The sequence below is a fragment of the Littorina saxatilis genome, linkage group LG1 (genome assembly GCF_037325665.1).
Source record: "Littorina saxatilis isolate snail1 linkage group LG1, US_GU_Lsax_2.0, whole genome shotgun sequence".
In the NCBI taxonomy this organism is placed as follows: Eukaryota; Metazoa; Mollusca; class Gastropoda; order Littorinimorpha; family Littorinidae; genus Littorina; species Littorina saxatilis.
This window is the reverse complement of record NC_090245.1, coordinates 3929156-3950299: the sequence shown is the minus strand read 5'-3', so window position 1 is coordinate 3950299 and position 21144 is coordinate 3929156. Positions and strand designations below refer to the sequence as shown.

General features: G+C 43.2%; 1 protein-coding gene across 1 annotated transcript in view; it reads left to right on the top strand.

Annotated features, from left to right (window-relative positions):
- Positions 1 to 1736: 1736 nt before the first annotated feature.
- LOC138973913 (protein spire homolog 1-like) overlaps positions 1737 to 21144 on the top strand; it is a gene marked incomplete in the record, with an annotated part of 109408 nt that continues 90000 nt past the window's right edge. Inside the window, 2 exon segments of the mRNA XM_070346942.1 lie at positions 1737 to 2095; positions 14521 to 14570. Coding sequence (XP_070203043.1) covers positions 1813 to 2095; positions 14521 to 14570 — 333 coding nt within the window.

The window sequence follows — 21144 nt, the reverse complement described above, 5'->3', positions numbered from 1 at the left end:
TAAATAGATCCCTGCGCCTTGAGTCCGAGTCTGGAGATACGCGCGCGATATAAGACTTCCTATAACAGACCGGTCGATTTTCCTTGTTTGGATCCAAATTTGTCTTCTTAAATATACTTTTTTTTAAGTGAATAAGGGGAAGTTTCTTGGCTCAGATTGCTTCGCGACTTCAACTTAACGCTTCGCGTCGTCAAATTGTCCCTAAAAGAAATGTGGACCCCCCCCCCCCCTCCTTAAAAATGATGTGATCCGCCCCTGCGTCATGATGCATTCGAGGAAGATGTTGAACAGTGTAGGTGACAGGAGACAGCCTTGTCGGACTCCAACAGGTGTGTGGAACCAGTCTCCCTTTCTTTTTTTTTCTATCTTTTTTTTCTTTTTATTATTTTTTTTCAGTGTCCTAAATTTATTTTCTCATTCAAATGTTCGCCATGTAGTTATGTCCCTCCAACGTGAAAGTACACTCTCCCTTTCAAACACACTCCCTGGCAAACACACTCCCTTTCAAACACACTCCCTTTCAAACACACTCCCTGGCAAACACTCCCTGGCAAACACACTCCCTGGCAAACACACTCCCTTTCAAACACACTCCCTTTCAAACACTCCCTTTCAAACACACTCCCTGGCAAACACTGACACTCCCTGGCAAACACTCCCTGGCAAACACACTCCCTGGCAAACACACTCCCTTTCAAACACACTCCCTTTCACACTCCCTGGCAAAGCATGGGCCATGCTTATCCTTCTACTCTCGTTAGATAAAGAATTGTCATGCATTGTCTTTCTCTCTCTTTGTGTAACTTATCATTTATAAATCATCTTAGAAATGTGTTACAGTCTTACACAGGGCATAAGATTAAGTCATGCTATCTCTTCCTGGTACCAGGCTCGGAAAACACCTCCAGGAAATCCACCCACCCTGCGTGGAAATGTACCCCTATTGTAATGTCATCCTTGGTGGTGTGAAAATTAGTTTTTTTTAGGGGTAGAAAAGTAAAACAATAAATGAATAGATCAAATAATTAATTAAACTGTGCTGCAAAACAATTTATCCTGCAAAAGTATTGTGTAATACATCATCCCTCTGACGTCTGTGTTTCAGTACAGAATGTGTTCACAAGCGATTTGTTTCTTCACACAGACAGACTGACACTGAGCCACAGACGCACGCACGCACAGTCACAACACACACACACACACACACACACACACACACACACACACACACACACACACACACACACACACACACGCACACACACACCACACACACAATGATCTTGTAATCGTCTGTCTGGGATACGGAGTCTGGGTGTCACGTATTTTTATGTGACCGCAGTTTGGTAATCAGCAGTTTGCAGTGGAGAGCCAGAGGCGCATTATGCCGACATCACCACAGGCACACCGCGCTGACTGACCGGAACAATATATGCTGCACTCGAACGAACATAATACATTTTCTCATTTGCCATTGGTTACTTCAGTTGAATTCAAGTGAGAAAAAGTAACATTTTATACTTGTAACAAAGATCACTTCTCTCGTGCAGTCAGTTACACAACAGAAAATAAATACAGTGTCCAAAGAATGCGCCCATTTCAGAATCACTTCACTATTGCACTGTGTTTTGAACTCGCGAGGACACGCCCCCTCAGCGTCGCGACCACTAAACTACCAAAACGCGAAACAGACTTTAGCGAAATGGGGGAAGGGGGAGGCAATGGAAACAAGAGTTGCTTCCCCTCGGTAACCGGCACGACGCGCGCTCACTATGACGGTCGCCTGCGCTCGCCAGTCATTGGGATAGAAACATGGCGAGCAGGTCGTCCCAAGAAAGATCGGACGTTTACCAACGTTTAGACAATGATGGTCTTCCATTCTCGGATGTACTGAGATTCTTCAATAATCCGATCAACGAAGAACAAGCGTGGGCTGTGTGTTACCAGTGTGCTCAATTTTACCTTCGTGAACACTCTCAGGAGGGATACCAGGATTTGTACGAGTATGGATTACAAAGTGTGTGTTTGAATCGAGAGGGGGAGGTCCGCATACGGTCGGGTGGATCCAACGGTTCTGGAAAAGGTCCGCCTGGAGGTAATTGCCCTCGTTCCTTCCATTTCATTTATTTTATTTACCAGAAACCCCCTTTTTTATGTGTCAACATCGACGGCCACGTATTGACGTAAACGGTAAAGGAACAACCATGGTGATCAATCTGTCAAACTCCGCATGGACTCGTTCAAACTTTCGATTTGAACAACGTGACCTAAACCGCTGGCACAATGCACAGTAACGCATCCCCCCTCCCCCCCCCCCCCCCCCCCCTGCAGCCGACCGTCATTTAAAACAAATGGTGTGGCAGTCACCGACAGCTGCGGCCATGAGCTGTTGTTTACGAAATAATCGTAAGACTGCTGATGAGAATACAAGCAGACTTTTGCTCTCTGTGTTGCACATTAGCTTGATCCTGATCCATTATCATAGTTTTATACGGTTGAAAATCGTTGGAAAGTACTAACTTGAATACTACTGATGTGGCAGTACCGAGAGTGAGTGAGTGTGTGTGCCGTGTGTGTGTAGGTGTGTTTGTGAGTGTGTGTGTCATGTTTTGTGTGTGTCACGTTTTGTGTGTGTGTGTTTGTGTGAGTGTGTGTGTGTGTGTGTGAATGGGTTTCAGTGTGAGAGAGATAGGTTAACTGGCAAGCAGACTTGTGTCTTCAGTATCATGGTGTCTGTGCAGTATCACTGAATGTCGAGCAAATGCGTGTATAACTATAACTTACGTGATAAGATCACTAAACGCGGACAGTGTCTCTAGGCCAAAAAAAGAGTCTGTTTACGGTAACATAGGCAAAAAAATAGGGTCGGTAGGTCGGTATTTTTTATTTTTATTTTTTATTTTTTCCAAAAACCATATTTTTAAGTTATTTTGCCAAAAAACAAAGACTTTTTTTTCTTCTTTTTTTCTCCCCCAAATTGCCCAAAAAAGTCTAGGGGTGCGCGAAAAAAATATGGTCGGTCGGGATACCGTAAACAGACTATTTTTTGTGTGTGCCCTAAGGCCAAAAAAAAAATTGTCTGTTTCTGGTAACATGGCTAAAAAAAATAGGGTCGGTAGGTAAGGATTTTTTTTTTTTTTTTTTTTTTTACCCCAAATGTAGACCAATAAAACTAACTTTAAAAATCGCGCAAAGAGACTGGATTCACTATATACATAGAGACAAGACACTCAACACATTTACAAATCGTCAGCGGACTTTCGTTTTCACACGTTTTTGTTGTTCATTTTCTCACCTGTCAAAAAAAAAAATAAAAAAATTTGAGTTTGGAAAAAAAAGTTTAGGGTCGGCGCCGAAATTTAGGGTCGGTCGGGTGACCAGAAACAGACCTTTTTTTTTTTTGGCCTAAACAGAGCCGTGTGTGTGTGAGGTCAAGTGTGGAAAGGATGGCTTTGCTCACCAAAGTGCCGAGAATAGCAGCGCTTGTCAGTAGTGGATCGATTCAGGGAATAGGAAGCCCGTGCGTCTTCGAATATCGATGATCAATCAGTCTGAAATAAAAATCTGCTTATTGTAGCTTTCGCTGCTGGCGCTGAGTTTTTTTTGGCCGGTGGTTTTTTTCGAGAAAAATTGAGTCTCTCTTTCCCTCTCTCCCTCTCTCTCTCTCTCTCTCTCTCTCTCTCTCTCTCTCTCTCTCTCTCTCCTCTCTCTCTCTCTCTCTCTCTCTCTCTCTCTCTCTCTCTCTCTCTCTCTCTCTCTCTCTCTCTCTCTCTCTCTCTCTCTCTCTCTCTCTCTCTCTCTCTCTCTCTTCCAGTAGTGACATCTGAATCTCTGCGCACATCACATTTTGTTAATTATTAATTGTTATCCTGTGTGCACTGCATGAGTCTCAGTATTATGTATACATATAGTTATAACACATCTACTAGCTGAACACATAGTCGGTTGAATATGTGGGACACAGTCTTTTCTTTTCCTATCATTGTTTTCCGGACTGAACTTGTGAGAGTGTGAGTGTTTCATTCACAAGAAAAAGAAATTCTAACTGAGAATCCCTACTTGAAGTTGAAGATAACTTCCTTCCTGTGGCAGCTCTCCTGTAAACCACGACATAGATCTATTTAAATAGACTGATTATATAGACTGAACAAGACAGCACGTGTCAAAATAGAAGGCTGCTCTTCGTCTTATCCGATGTTTAATGCCAAGTCAAATCTGTGGTGGTATGCACAATCATTAACACGGGAAGGAATGTCTCGTTGGCTTTTTTTGTGTGTGTTAACTGATATTATCAGAAAGGTATCACTACACTACGACCGGCACGGTTGGCCTATTGGTAAGGCGTCCGCCCCGTGATCGGGAGGTCGTGGGTTCGAACCCCGGCCGGGTCATACCTAAGACTTTAAAATTGGCGATCTAGTGGCTGCTCCGCCTGGCGTCTGGCATCATGGGGTTAGTGCTAGGACTGGTTGGTCCGGTGTCAGAATAATGTGACTGGGTGAGACATGAAGCCTGTGCTGCGACTTCTGTCTTGTGTGTGGCGCACGTTATATATATATGTCAAAGCAGCACCGCCCTGATATGGCCCTTCGTGGTCGGCTGGGCGTTTAGCAAACAAACAAACAAACTACACTACGAACACAGCTTGAATCAAAAGTAGGATTATAGCTGAGAAATACGATTCCCTCCACAGCAATGCTTCCACAGCGGTTCGTATTCAATACTGGTATCTTGAAGAACCCGTGTTACAACCTTGCTGTACAGAGTTACAGCACGCTCTGTCCTTTACTCGCCTATTTCAGGCTCACACAGCCAATAACTTGAATAAGAGGTATACTTTAAGACATGGGCCTCCGAAAGGCATTTGACGACGTGGGGAGAAATACATTCTTTTTAGGAAACTGCTGTGACTGACAGGGTTAGGGATGTTATTGAATGTAACTTTGTAAGGACATCGTTCATGCGCACACTGTTACTTATTGATAGCAGTTATGTCCGAATAAGTTCTACGGATGACGTGACTAGTAAACGTAGCCGATTGTTTCTAAGCGGTTGGTTTAATGTGTTCAACATAAAACAAGACGAACTAAAATTAAAAGAGTTTGCAGTATTTTCGCTCTAACCCCACCCCACTCTCTCTATCTCTCTTTCTCCATCCTTGAGTAATAAAGTTCGTTCGTTCGTTCGTTCGTTCTCCCCACCCCCCGCCCCCCCACCTCCTTCTGCCTAGTTTTAATTCACTAATCCTGTGTGCATCACTAGCCTCTTTCTCTTCTTTCATTTCTCTGTCGTCTGCCTTGCATTTCGATTTTTCCGTTAAATTCAAATGAGTGAACTCAGCAGTAGTGTCAGTTTGTTTCAAAAAGAAGAGGGAAGAGGAACAGTTTACATTCCTACTGCGGGTCCTTTTAAAATTTAATAGTATGCAATCTTCGGGGGCATCGGGGCATCCGAACTGTGTGATTTGAAATGTGATCTTGATGTATTTGCCTTAGGGTTCCATGTTTATTGCACAAACTACGCGATGAATGTCAAGAGTTAACCACGATTTTGATTGATGTTAAAAATCAGCCCCGAAGCAAAAGAACTCAAGCAGTGCACGCGTGAGGCTCATTGCTTTAAATTGCCCCGTTTTTACCTTTTTCTCTCCCTCTCTATTGTTATGATGCGTTGCTTTTTACATTTAGTCAAGTTTTGACTAAATGTTTTAAGATAGAGGGGGGAATCGAGACGAGGGTCGTGGTGTATGTGTGTGTGTGTGTCTGTGTGTGTGTGCAGAGCGATTCAGAGTAAACTACGAGACCGATTTTTATGAAATTTTTCATGAGAGTTCCTGGGTATGATATCCCCAGACGTTTTTTTCATTTTTTCGATAAATGTCTTTGATGACGTCATATCCGGCATTTTGTAAAAGTTGAGGCGGCACTGTCACACCCTCATTTTTCAATAAAATTGATTGAAAATTTGGCCAAGCAATCTTCGACGAAGGCCGGACTTTGGTATTGCATTTCAGCTTGGAGGCTTAAAAATTAATTAATGACTTTGGTCATTAAATATCTGAAAATTGTAATTAAAATTATTTTTTTATAAAACGATCCAAAATTACGTTTATCGTATTCTTTATCATTTTCTGATTCCAAAAACATATAAATATGTTATATTCGGATTAAAAACAACCTCTGAAAATTAAAAATATAAAAATTATTATATATAGATCTATAGAAATCAACACCATCTACTCAGTTTCTGTCTCTGGTTCTTCAAGACTGTTGAGATTGAATTCCACCGAAGAAAAAGTCGAGGACAACCTTGATCAGCCTCAAACATATTATCACTGTTGCGACAGAGCTTTTCTATTTTTCATTGATTCATGAGTCAGAAAGGAGTTGTCCAACATTAGTTATGTCTGTTCTCTGTGATTTGTTTTTCATTGAAGCATTGCAGGCAGTCGGCAACATCGAATTTGTGTCATCATTTACTTTCCTGCACAGCAAAACGTTTACGAGAGGGGGGAAGGAGCGAAGGAGGGTGGGGGGGGGGGGGGGGGAGGCGGGGCAGCGGAGTGGCAAAGCAAGTTGGGTTGTAAGAGTCACGTTGTGCAGCCTTCTTATTGTAAGTTTTTGCTTGCAATATGACTGCATAATATATACATGCACGTTATTTGTATAATCGCAACGGTTGCAAATTTATACTTATGAAGATAGTCGTTAATTCCCTTTCCAAGCGGCAAAGTGTTGTGTTTTGATATCCCGAATTATAACGTAGAAGGCTTAGGAAAGGAACAGATTCTATTTAATTCATGCTTGCAAATTTTATGTTATTCTGTACACCCTTTTAAAAAGCGAATGAAATACAGATTGTTTTCAGCCAAAGGGTGACATCTCAGCTGAGACACAGAAGGGTCGTTTTACTTTCAGGCAGGCTTGCGGGCATGATTTTTGGACGTGATAAATTTACCGCTTCAGACGTAGCGACAGTAACTCGTTTACTTTGAGTAAATACGATGAAGGAGATTCAACAAATTAGGTGTAAATTAGAATATTAATTTGCAAGTTTGTAGTGGTGTTAACATTCATGTTAAACCCTGACGTTTACTGAAGTTTTTAAGTATTTGAGAACGTGTATTGCACATGATTCTGCTTCTGTTCAAGTGTTTGTGGTGTCGGAGTGCGTAAGCTCCTAATATTGTGCAGGTTATAGCGGTTGCATGTTGACCCAGGTGGTCTTTTCTTTCACACAATGTATTCCAACCTCTCTCCGCCTCTCTCATTCTCTCTCTCTCCATCCTCTCTCTCTCTCTCTCTCTCTCTCCCTCTCCCTCTCTCTCTCTCTCCATCCCCTCTCTCTCTCTCTCCATCCCCTCTCTCTGTCTCTCTCCATCCCCTCTCTCTGTCTCTCTCCATCCCCTCCCTCTGTCTCTCTCTCTCTCCATCCCCTCCCTCTCTCTTTCCATCACCCCTCTCTCTCTCTCTCTCCATCCCCTCCCTCTCTCTCTCTCCATCCCTCTCTCACTCTCTCTCCATCCCCTCTCTCTGTCTCTCTCCCCCCCCCCCTCTCACTCTCTCCATCCCCCTCTCTCTCTCTCTCTCCATCCCCTCTCTCTGTCTCTCCATCCCCTCCCTCTCTCTCTCCATCCCCTCTCTCTCTCTCTCTCCATCCCCTCCCTCTCTCTCTCCCTCCCTCTCTCTCTCCATCCCCTCTCTTTCTCTCCATCCCCTCCCTCTCTCTCTCCATCCCCCCCCTCTCTCTCTCCATCCCCTCCCTCTCTCTCTCCACCCCCCTCTCTCTCTCCATCCCCTCCCTCTCTCTCTCCACCCCCCTCTCTCTCCACCCCCTCTCTCTCCACCCCCTCTCTCTCTTTCCATCCCCCTCTCTCCATCCCTCTCCACCCCCTCTCTCCACCCCCTCTCTCTCTCTCTCCATCCCCTCTCTCTCTCCCTCTCTCTCTCTCTCCATCCCCCCTCTCACTCTCTCCATCCCCCTCTCTCTCTCTCTCCATCCCCTCTCTCTGTCTCTCCATCCCCTCCCTCTCTCTCTCCACCCCTCTCTCTCTCTCCATCCCCTCCCTCTCTCTCTCCATCCCCCTCTCTCTCTCTCTCCATCCCCTCCCTCTCTCTCTCCATCCCCCCTCTCTCTCTCTCCATCCCCTCCCTCTCTCTCTCCACCCCCCTCTCTCTCTCCACCCCCTCTCTCTCTCTCCATCCCCCTCTCTCCATCCCTCTCCACCCCCTCTCTCCACCCCCCTCTCCACCCCCCTCTCTCTCTCTCCATCCCCCTCCACCCCCTCTCTCCACCCCCTCTCTCTCTCTCCATCCCCCTCCACCCCCTCTCCCTCTCTCTCCATCCCCTCTCCCTCTCTCTCTCTCTCTCTCTCTCTCTCTCTCTCTGACTCTCTCTCTGACTCTCTCTCGTAACCTTCCCGTGCCCTCTTTCTCTGCGTCTCTCTAACTGTCTCAATCTCATACACCGCCGATCGTCAACGCAGACCATTTCGTTTTCTATAACTATTTTATTTTCCATTTCGGTGTGAGCGTACTTGAAACAAATCTTGCTTATAATTCTTTTTTTCTCGAGGACATTAGTTCATGCTTGATTTCACGACTCCCCACGGGGGATAACCTGTCAAAGGCCGAGCACAAGCCGAAGGCGGCGCCTGACACGTGTGAAGGCAAGTTTTGTCTGTTTTCTAGGTATTGTTTGATTTATGTCGGGATTTAAGGTAAGCTACTGATTCAGCGATGACTAAATTTGTTTCTCGATGCATAAAAAATCAGGGAGCGGTTGATATTTGCCCGTAAATAGCCTTCAAAGCTGAAAATGTCGGCGATCGAGCACCGGAAATGGCTGTTCGATGGGTTCTGTTCGATGGGTTTTGCATACATGTAGAAATGTGCTTTACTTCACCAAATTTTTGTATAGTTGCTTCAGCTTTGATTGAGCCATAGGGTTGTGTATGAAATTTGCATTTAGTCTTTCTTTTTCTTGCTGAGTGTATACATGTACAGTCCAGAGAGGAGACGGACATGGTGTGAGCTTGTCCAGGGGGGTATATGAACATCTCAGTGGCAGGGGGATGGAAGCACTTGCTAATGAGTGGGAGTGTGTATGCGCGTGGTGTGCACGAGGATGTATGCACGTGAGTGATATTGTAAATGTGTATTATGATAATATCATCTTTGTATTTATATTATTGAAATTGATATATCTCGATGTACAGCGCTAAGAGCATAGTTAAATTTGTGAAGCGGCGCTATATTATATTATTATTATTATTATTATTATTATTATTATTATTATTATTATTATTATTATTATTATTATTATTAAATCAGCTCGTATTTGGTATGGGTACGGGATTCTAGAGGACGAAGGAGTCATAAGAGATGCAAAGAAGTGCTATTTGGGAGTAGAATAAATCTTCCGAGCCAGTAGACAAGAGAAGGTCATATTTGAGAGATGCGCGTAGGCGGAGCTTTCCGTCCGTCCGTCCATCCGTCCCGCCGTCCGTCCGTCCGTCCGGAAAACTTTAACGTTGGATATTTCTTGGACACTATTCAGTCTATCAGTACCAAATTTGGCAAGATGGTGTATGATGAAAAGGCCCCAAAAAACATACATAGCATCTTGACCTTGCTTCAAGGTCAAGGTCGCAGGGGCCATAAATGTTGTCTAAAAAACAGCTATTTTTCACATTTTTCACATTTTCTCTGAAGTTTTTGAGATTTAATACCTCACCTATATATGATATATAGGGCAAAGTAAGCCCCATCTTTTGATACCAGTTTGGTTTACCTTGCTTCAAGGTCAAGGTCACAGGAGCTCTTCAAAGTTGGATTGTATACATATTTTGAAGTGACCTTGACCCTGAACTATGGAAGATAACTGTTTCAAACTTAAAAATTATGTGGGGCACATGTTAAGCTTTCATCATGAGACACATTTGGTCACATATGATCAAGGTCAAGGTCACTTTGACCCTTATGAAATGTGACCAAAATAAGGTAGTGAACCACTAAAAGTGACCATATCTCATGGTAGAAAGAGCCAATAAGCACCATTGTACTTCCTATGTCTTGAATTAACAGCTTTGTGTTGCATGACCTTGGATGACCTTGACCTTGGGTCAAGGTCACATGTATTTTGGTAGGAAAAATATGTAAAGCAGTTCTTAGTGTATGATGTCATTGCTAGGTTTAGCTGAAGGTCAAGGTCATGTAAAGGTCAAGGTCAAGCATGTGAGTCGTATGGGCTTTGCCCTTCTTGTTGTATACATGTAATGATGTATTGTTGTCACGCGCTTTGAACTTCTGATAAGGCGCTTTATAAATGCCCGTTATTATTATTATTATTATTATTATAAATGTATGTGCATTTCCTGTAGCCGTTTCTGTTTGTTTTTGGATCATGCAGAAAAATGGTTTTTACAAGGAGCAAGATCCGAGAAAACCACCGGCAAATACACCCTCGTGCATTCTCTGTAGTCAGGCAAACCTGACGCCCACAAGAAGTGGACCTACATGTTTGAAAAAACAACAACACTTTTGTGGGTTGAATTAGATTCTTTCTGCTGCAGTTATAGAAGTAAATATTCCTTTTGGAAATTCTTTTCCTAACCCTAATAACGTTTTAAGACACCCTGGTTCTGTACACACCACGGGTTCACCTTGGTAGTGCACTTGCCTTTTATACATCTCTTTAGATTTTTGCCATAGGCAAACGATTTGCCACAATGGTGGCATATGGTCGGAGCAGCGGATCCAGATGGACCTGGCACAGGTGCATAGATCTACTTTTTCCTCCACCTCCTCTGCCACAAGAAACATTTCTTCGTCTTCAGACTGCATATGTAGAAACAGATGCTCCAAACCCATTAGAATGAGTGTGTGTGGCTGTGTATGTATGGGTGTGTATGTGCGTGTGTGCGTGCGTGCATGCGTGTGTGTGTGTGTGTGTGTGTGGGTGTACACGAGAGACAGCTATTTGGCTTAGTGTGTGTGCCGTTATCTAAGGGCAACAGGGTACGTGTGCTTCTAAGTTGATCACTATTTACATTGACAATGATGCACAACCGTTTTGCTGCACTGTACAGATGTACGCTTTTCTGAAATTTCGTTCACACGTGCCGCGTCTGCTATCCAGTTCGCGGTAGGATTAGAATACCAAACCGATGTCAATTTATACGAGCTGATTTGGTGAAATAAAGCACATTTCTACTTGCGAAACCCATCGAACAGCCATTAGGCTAAGCGAGAGAGTTCTCGTGATTGTTTTAATTAAAAAAACTCATTCAATAAATCTAGAGACTATGTTTCTGATCAAAACGAATGATTAATCTGCTGTATCATTCGCTTGTCGGAAAGCTCCGCCTACGCGCATCTCTCATTTATATGACCTTCTCTTGTCTACTGGCTCGGAAGATTTATTCTACTCCCAAATAGCACTTCTTTGCACATGGTCTCTTATGACTCCTTCGTCCTCTAGAATCCCGTACCCATACCAAATACGAGCTGATTTGGTGCAATAAAGCACATTTCTACTTGCAAAACCCATCGAACAGAACCCATCGAACAGCCATTTCCGGTGCTCGATCGCCGACATTTTCAGCTTTGAAGGCTATTTACGGGCAAATATCAATCGCTCCCTGATTTTGTATGCATCGAGAAACAAATTTAGTCATCGCTGAATCAGTAGCTTACCTTAAATCCCGACATAAATCAAACAATACCTAGAAAACAGACAAAACTTGCCTTCACACGTGTCAGGCGCCGCCTTCGGCTTCCGCTCGGCCTTTGACCGGTTATCCCCCGTGTCGAACGAAGTAAGTGCGACAGCACATACCCGAAACTTGCTATGTGAAAAGTTGTACCCGGTTTTCTCCGTATGTTCATTTTCAACCCAGGTCTATTCAACCAAGATTTTTTTCAAGGCAGTTTGCCAGTGTCATTCTGACTTCTTGTCTATCAGACCCGGAGGTCGTGAGAAATTTAAGTTGGAAAGATTAACGATTTGTTGATGTCTGGGAAAGACACAAATATTTTCTTTTTGGTGACATTTATATAAACAGCAAACAAAGCACTGGGAAGTGAGGGGTAGGTAGGGACAGGATTGTAAAATGTTGTTGATTTGGCACAATGCATTGTCATAAATAATGGACAAAATATCACCCCACTTACCCTACATCCCGCCCCCGCCGCCATCACCCTGTAAAAAAGGTCGTTTTAAACTTAAAAGTGAAAAAAAAACAAGTTATTGGGCAAGTACGTTTGTTATTGCAATTACTGCAACAGAAGGACAGGATTGCGTTGTGTGTGTGCGTGCGTGCGTGCGGTGTGTGTGTGTGTGTGTGTGCGTGCGTGCGTGCGTGCGTGCGTGTGTGTGTGTGTATGTATGTGAGTGCGTGCGTGCGTGCGTGTGTGTGTGTGTGTGTATGTGTGTGTGTGTGTTTTGTATGTGTGTGAGAAAGAGAAAGAGAGAGAGTTGTGAATCGTGAAAACAAGGGGTTGCATCACTATCTCTTTCAGCAGAAAGAGACTGAAGGGCATGAGGAGGGCGGAGGTTCGTTTGACAAAAGGCTTGTGGGGGGATTATTGCGGTTGACTATGTAAAGCAGTTCTAAGCTTATCCAGTTACGTAGAATGTAGTCATTGGCCAACTTGCGCATTAGGCCAAAAAAAAAAGGTCTCTTTACGGTAAAATAGGCCCAAAAAATAGGGTCGGTAGGTCGGGATTTTTTTTTTTCTTCCCAAAAAACCATATTTTTACGTTATTTTGCAAAAAAAACCAAGATTTTTTTTAATTTTTTTTTTAATTATATTTTTTTTCCCCAAATGCCAAAAAAAAAAGTCTAGGGTCGCGCGAAAAAAATAGGGTCGGTCGGGTTACCGTAAACAGACCTATTTTTTTTTTGGGCCTTAGCTGTGTGGGGTCCGTGGTAATTACAACCAGTGCTGTAGAACTTGCAACGGAAGAAAGCTGAAAATTCTTGCCCGGCAAAAGTTTTGTTTGTCCCCTCTTTCCAAGCCGCCCCAATGAGTTGGTGTTGGATTCATCATTTCATGAACACTCGCAGGACTGAAATGTCATCAGTTTTATTTATTTGATTATTCTCACTGTTTGGCGTCTTGGTTATTCTCACTGATTGTATTAAGAATGAGTATTGTAAGTTAACATTTTGAATGAGGGGAACAGGTTTCAACTTTGGAGCTGCGCTGTCACAATCCACAATCTTTCCTCTTTTCATATTTCCAACCTAACCTGTATTTTGCGCTTCTGTCCAAATTGTTCCCCCTTAACAATTCCCACCTTTGTCCACGGGTATACTAAATCATTGTGGACATGTCCATGTTGTCGAGAGGGGGCCACGACAAGCAGTACTTAGTTTTTGAACAGCAGTACATGTAATTGTGATTGTCAATGATCATGACTGAATGTGGAGCGGAGGAGGAAATACCCACAGCCAGGCGACCTGGAGAGACCGGCCGCATGCCTTTTCACAGGACTCGGGAGGATAAACAGCATGGACAAGTCCAAGGTGGTTTAGTGGCTAGACTGATCTAGACTCGCTGCACCGGAAGACTGGTGACATCTGTAATAGTATCATCGTGTGGTCTTTTACTTGGGTTCCGTAATCATAGAGCTCAATGTAATATTCTTTATTTCAAAAAGTTCGTGTTGTATCGAAAATCTTAATATAAACGCACCCGCCCCCCCCCCCCCCCCCCCCCCCCGCTACATTTAATCAGTCTCAATACACGAGTCGGTGACACATGAATTAGAGAAGCACATTGCTGTCATAACAACAGGATAACTTTGTGGTCATACCAAAAACGTGCTTGACAGTCGATTTATTGTAGAGCCCCAATCTCCTCGTTGGTCTGTATCCATCACAGTACACCACCACACAGGGGTTTAACACTAGTGCGGGGTAGGTGTCAGTGCACACAAAAGCCACTGTCATCCTTTCGGGAGGCAACGCAGGTAAAGAAAGGCAGAGAACAAGTGTTCTCCTCCATCACATCAGCAACACATACAAACAACAACAAAAAAGGAGAAAAAAGAAGAAGGTTGTGGTACTTCCTCCCTTTACTTGACGGAAGGGGGGAGGGGGGGGGGCACAGAATGGGTAAATCTCCCTTTGATACGGGGCTTTACGGTTGGAGGGGAGGGGGTCCGCATTGTCTAGCTTTATAGCAGTTTGCGAGGAATGTGGCGTTGCTTGTTTGTTTTCGTTGGTTTTTGTGTGTGTGTGTGGGTTTTTTTTTAGGGGGGGTGAAGATTGGGGACTGAAAGGGTAAATATGTTGCTATTATTGTTGGTGCTGCTGTTGTTGTTGATCGGGGCTGTTGTTGTTGATGATGATGTTATTGTCAATGTAATTATGATGCTCCTATTTGACATCTTACACATTGTTCCATAACCGTTGTCTTGTATGTTGTATGTAATGATGGTAGTCAATGTATGACTATTGACTTGCTGACAATGATGAGATGATGTTGATAACATTTTTGTTGTGTGTTGCAGGGGAGTACTACCCATCAAAATACAAAAAACGCCACGCTACAGAACACGATGTAAGTATCTAGATCTAGCAGACGTTCTGTTTTGTACTGTCGCTATACACCAGCGAGTTCTGTTTATTTAAAGTTGGTGTATTCTATTGCATCCTGGAGAAAAAGTTGTGGTTACTTCAGTGCTGATGCTGACGTTAAATCTATGGAGCTGGAAAATAATAACACAGTATTTCCCTTTTGTAGGTCACCTGTGCATTATATTTTGTACGTGGTCAAGGACGAACAAACACGCACAACAACCGAGAAAGAGAGAGCGAGAGAGAGAAATAGAGACAGAAAGACAAAGTATTTCACCACCAACATTTAAACAGTGTCTCGTCACGTGAGATAGTAAAGTCGAGTATTGCTGAGTGGGCTTCTGTGAACCATTGTGCACCACTATCTACAACCTTCAGCCTCTGTCAGTACCATAACTAAAGGGGGGAGTTAACGTCCTCTCAGAAAATGTTTCTATTTGGGACAAGAATTGGTGATACGCTAAGGGCAGTACCATACGGTATACGCCACAAAGATGAAAGCTGTCTAGAGATGGACAAAGGGAAGTCCCCAGTGCGGTATGACATTACGATGTCCATGTGAACGATGTTGCGGTGTGATGGATTCCGATGGATTCCACGGCGATAGCAGACCGACAGTTAAGATGGCTGTCACAATGGGAAGAAAAAGATGAAAGTTCTGTAGGCACGCTAGTTTTTCTATTGGCCCTTTTGTGTGCAAAGGAAATTCGGACCCCGTACTCTCATTTTGATCGGCACGGTTGGCCTAGTGGTAAGGCGTCCGCCCCGTGATCGGGAGGTCGTGGGTTCAAACCCCGGCCGGGTCATACCTAAGACTTTAAAATTGGCAATCTAGTGGCTGCTCCGCCTGGCGTCTGGCATTATGGGGTTAGTGCTAGGACTGGTTGGTCCGGTGTCAGAATAATGTGACTGGGTGAGACATGAAGCCTGTGCTGCGACTTCTGTCTTGTGTGTGGCGCACGTTATATAAGCAGCACCGCCCTGATATGGCCCTTCGTGGTCGGCTGGGCGTTAAGCAAAAAAAACCCACACAACCACTCTCATTTTGAAGACGAGTCCTCTGTGACAAAAAGGGCCCTGTTATCTTTTGGGGGTGGTGTATGGCGATTGGGGCGCGGTAGTTTGGAGGGGGGAGGGGGAGGAGTGTTGGTGGTGGTGAACTTGACGGTTGATTGTGCATGCTTATGAGACATAGTGGACGACGTTGGCACAGACGAGGCCACTTTGTTCAAAAGACTAAGTGTGGACATTGTGTTCGCGATTGACACGATGGCTTCACGAGGCGGGCTGAAAGAAGGATCGAGGTGCTGAGAGCGCAGGAATTCCTGTATTGATCGGCACGCATTCCATTCATCCATCTTTTTTTTTTCTCCCTGCCCTACTGTCTCGAGTGTTTTCTGAATGCTTAAAGGCCAACATCCACAAGAATTTTTCTCCTGGAGCGACCTAAACTTGAACCCGTCGCTCTTCTTGCATGTCTGTTTACTTCGTGTTGCACGCAAAAATTGAGCGACTTCCTTGCCGCGTGGATTGACGAAGCTGTTTTATTCTCGTGACTGAAAACACTGCAGTGCGTGCAGTTTTATTCTGTGGGTTCGACAGATTGACTAAATGTTGTAATTTCGCTTTCACGAATCAGGAACCGACAAGGAATAAGATGAAAGTGTTTTTAAATTGATTTCGACAATTTAATTTTGATAATAATTTTTATATATTTAATTTTCAGAGCTTGTTTTTAATCCAAATATAACATATTTATATGTTTTTGGAATCAGAAAATGATGGAGAATAAGATGAACGTAAATTTGAATCGTTTTATAAAAAAAATAATTTTTTTTACAATTTTCAGATTTTTAATGACCAAAGTCATTAATTAATTTTTAAGCCACCACGCTGAAACTGAATGAAACTATTTTCGCCTTACGCGACTTGTTCTTTTGTACATTCTCAGCAGAATTCTTTTAGTTCAACCCAATGTACTGCCCAGATAACATCTTGTTTACTCAGTGTCGGCGTTGTTTTCATGCATTGTACCACGTTCTATGATGTTTTGGATACATAAATAACAAGTCGCGTGAAGCGAAATTATAAACAAGTCGCGTAAGGCGAAAATACAACATTTAGTCAAGTAGCTGTCGAACTCACAGAATGAAACTGAACGCAATGCAACGCAGCAAGACCGTATACTCGTAGCATCGTCAGTCACCCGCTCACGGCAAAGACAGTGAAATTGACAAGAAGAGCGGGGTAGCAGTTGCGCTCAGAAGGATAGCACGCTTTTCTGTACCTCTCTTTGTTTTAACTTTCTGAGCGTGTTTTTAATCCAAACATATCATATCTATATGTTTTTGGAATCAGGAACCGACAAGGAATAAGATGAAAGTGTTTTTAAATTAATTTCGAAAATTTAATTTTGATAATAATCTTTATATATTTAATTTTCAGAGCTTGTTTTTAATCCAAATATAACATATTTATATGTTTTTGGAATCAGCAAATGATGGAGAATAAGATGAACGTAAATGTGGATCGTTTTAGAAAAAAAATATTTTTTTTTACAATTTTCAGATTTTTAGTGACCAAAGTCCTTAATTAATTTTTAAGCCACCAAGCTGAAATGCAATACCAAACCCCGGCCTTCGTCGACGATTGCTTGGCCAAAATTTCAACCAATTTGGTTGAAAAATGAGAGCGTGACAGTGCCGCCTCAACTTTCACGAAAAGCCGGATATGACGTCACCAAAGACATTTATCAAAAAAATGAAAAAAAGGATGGGAATATCATACCCAGGAACTCTCATGTCAAATTTCATAAAGATCGGTCCAGTAGTTTAGTCTGAATCGCTCTACACACACACACACGCACAGACACACACACACACACACATACACCACGACCCTCGTCTCGATTCCCCCCTCTACGTTAAAACATTTAGTCAAAACTTGACTAAATGTAAAAACGCTGGCACTGGACCCGAGTACTCTTCAGACTGGCTCGCTCCCCCAGTATGAAAGTTTTTGTCTTGTGCACGTGGATTTAAAAAAAAAAAAAATTTATTTTACACAATTAAAAAAATTATTAGAGTAAAATAAAACATTAAAACGTTCATAATAAACAATAGTAAACAAGAATTAAAAAAAAAACATAGACCACACATGCCGGGAATCGAACCCGGATCACTTTGGCCATAGGCGGCCGGACGTGCTACGACAACTTTACTAGAGTTGTGCGCCTTGAATCACTGTGTCCCTGTCGCTCTCTCTCGTGCTCTCTGTCTCTCTTTCAGTCTCACCGAGATCAAACACTGCATTGTTTGTTTCTTTGCCGAGACCAAATCCCCACCCGCTGCTGCGCTGGCTGGCTTGCAAATCGTCTCGCATGCGATACGCATGCTTTTCTCGTGATCGGCGGTTCTTTTTGGCGAACTGCCTCGGGTTCAAGTTTAGGTCGCTCCAGGAGAAAAATTCTTGTGGATGTTGGCCTTTAATCATACCACCGTCTCGCAGGTCCTAGCTTTCTTGTCGCTTTGCGAGTTCCTCCTTTTTTTTCGTAGCGGTGTTATCATTTGTTGCTGCATTATCTTCATGTGAATAGTGTGCTTTGTCAGGACCCAGAGGTGTGTTGAAGACTGGAGTGGCTTATTTTGGACGTTTTAATCGTGACGTTGAGAAGTCAGGAGAAGATAATGACGCATTCACTATGAATAATACAGGTGACAGGTAGTTTGAAGGAAAGTAGTTCACACAATGTAGCCTTGTATGCTGATTCTGTACAGAACGGAAAGTACGACTGGCATAGTTTACATGTAGTCGCATGACTGGTTAGTTGAAGACGAGAAGGACATGTACGGTGAAAACAGAGAAGTAAAACGGAAAGCGAAATAATCTTGCAGAATCAGATGCTATCACGAGTAGATCTAAAGAGAAAGAAAGAAAGAGAGAAAGTAGCAAGCGGCACCGTTATTATTCACTGCCCAGTGTCTGGACATCGTTTTCGCATGGAACGACCACTCCTCGCCAGTCTCTTTGTCTTGCCTCTCCTCCAACTTTTCAAGTTAGACTTTGGGCTATACAAATTCCACGGCAATCTCAGCCTCATTGTCCATTCTCAGGGGTCAATTGTTTGCTTTCTGTTTCACTCCGACCTCACCCTTATTTTGTCAGGGCTTTGGGTCAGCGTTGGGCCATGTGAACGGGACTCCCTGTCCTCCCAGGTGAAATTAGAGAGTGGTCATTTTCAAGTGATGGGCGGAGACGTCTGGCGTCCAGTTGAAAGGAGGCTGACCCGTCCGTGATGGATGAGTTACTCCTTCTGGTTGAGGGTGACCAGCGTGGATGGACTGTGGTCAGTTTTGTTGCCAAATTTCGGCGTGGAGGCGAGACATCTCATTACATTTTTATCCATTCAAGTTATTTTGTAAGAAAGCAGCCCGAATTTCCATGAGGGTAACCTCACAGGACTATATATATGAAATCTTATCCTTATCCTTCCTTATTTTTTATTACCCTAAAGGCACAGTAAGCCTCCCGTAAACCATCACAGATACGGTCAGGCTTTTGCACACAGTACAAACACCCTTTCATTTTAAAAACACTCACCGATTGAGAACATCCTAGGTGCCCTACGTAAAGCCTGACAGTATCTGTGATGGTTTACGGGAGGCTTACTTTCCGTGCTTGATTTCCGGTATCATAACAGCCGTCCAGCACCAAAACGAGGCGCCATTGTTCTTCAGGGCCAAGTCCACGAAAATAAATTCTTTGAAAATTTCTCACGCTCGACAGAAAGCAGCCAGGATGTTCCCGTTCGGTGAGCGTTTAAATGGAAGTATGCTTGTACTGTATGTAGACGCTCGGGGAGCTCTGTGATGGTTTACGGGAGGCTTACTGTGCCTTTAAGCTGTTTTTACAGACTGACATTTATCCTGCATTTTGATACTGTATACATTGCTTTTGGTATTTTGCTGTAGTGTTAGTGTATAACCCTCAATTAGGAAATAAACGATAAGAAAATCTATGCAAAATTGGGATGGAAACATAGCATAAATACAAAATTGTGCTCTTAGTTTTCTGTGCACATTACACACAGGCTGCCACGCACACATATTCTCCTGCTGGCAGTAAACAAAACAAGAAACCCACAGCGTAGGGAAATGTGTGTTAGGCCTAAAAAAAAAAATAGGTGTAGTTACGGTAACCCGACCTACCCTATTTTTAGGGGCCGACCCTATAACTTTTTATTACATTTGTCAAAAAAAAAAAACAAAAAAAACGAGTGCAGAAAACGCAATGAAAGCGAAATCGCCCCTGTCGCACACTTGTTTTCCTGTCAAGTAGGTTTAATTTGTACACATTAGAAAAAAAAACTACCAAAAAAAAAAGTGATTGCCTACCTTCCTACCCTATTTTTTTGGGCTATGTTACCGTAACCACACCTATTTTTTGTGTGTGTGCCTTATCTGAATTTTGTAGGAACACCCAGGTGTTGTTGTCCACAGAGAATGAGCATAAGTCGTCATCTAATACGCAGACTGAACAAGACAGCACTGTTTGACTCTGAAACAGGGAATCTTTTTGCAACTGAATCAGTGAAACTGAAAGCCTTTTTTGTTAACCTTTTCTGGTGGTTCATACCACGCATTTGAAATCAGGCTGCGCATCTCCTTCGTCCACAAGGAAGAAATGTTACCCCCTCTCCCCGCTTCTTTTTTTAACATTCTGAGTATGATTTGATTTCCCCGTTTTGTGTGTTTTCGACGGGAGGGGAGATGACCAACAATTCGGAGGTTTTCGATTGAATGAGAAAGGATGAAGCGAGTTTGAAAGCCTTGTCCCACGGCAATCGCAGTGTGCATTGCAGTGTGAGCTCCCGTTCTGATAAGAAGACCGTAGTTAGGTTTTAGGGTTTGACGGGAAAAGGCTGAAAATGTCTGGATTCTGCAAGATTTTTTTCTCTTTTTAAACGAAGGGCATAAGAATAAAGGGGAACTGAGAAGGTTTGCGTGTTTTCGGAACAATCAGTTTGCTAGTTTTCAACACAGTTGACGCAGGGAAGGAAGCGGTTTTGAAAACATTGACTTTTGATGTCGACCATTGTCATTCCCTGCAGTATTTTTTGTTCCTAGGGTAAACCAGGACACAAGGGGTGTTTGAGAACGTTGGATTCCTTGCCTTGACAATCAAATTATTATGCGCTATAATGTCAAGGTTAGAGTGTGACAGCGAAAGATCTACGAATTTCATTGGTGTCCTCGAGGTGCTTTGCGAACAAAAATGTTGGATGCGTGGAAGGTCTTCAGACGATGGTATTTCCTCTTGTAATTCTTCTGTTTGCTTTACCATTTTCAGCTTTTTTCTTTGTTTGGCTGCAGTGCAGAAAATTGTTATTGATCATTAATGTGTAACTAGCGTGTAAGAAGAATCACATTGGCAGAAGTTTGACGATTATGCAATAGGCATGATTTGATTTTCAAACTGAAGATGGAACAAGAAAAATGTGGCGCGGTTGGAATGCAGGGATGTTCGCAAAATCAGGGGGATTTGCGAAGAGTGAGAGA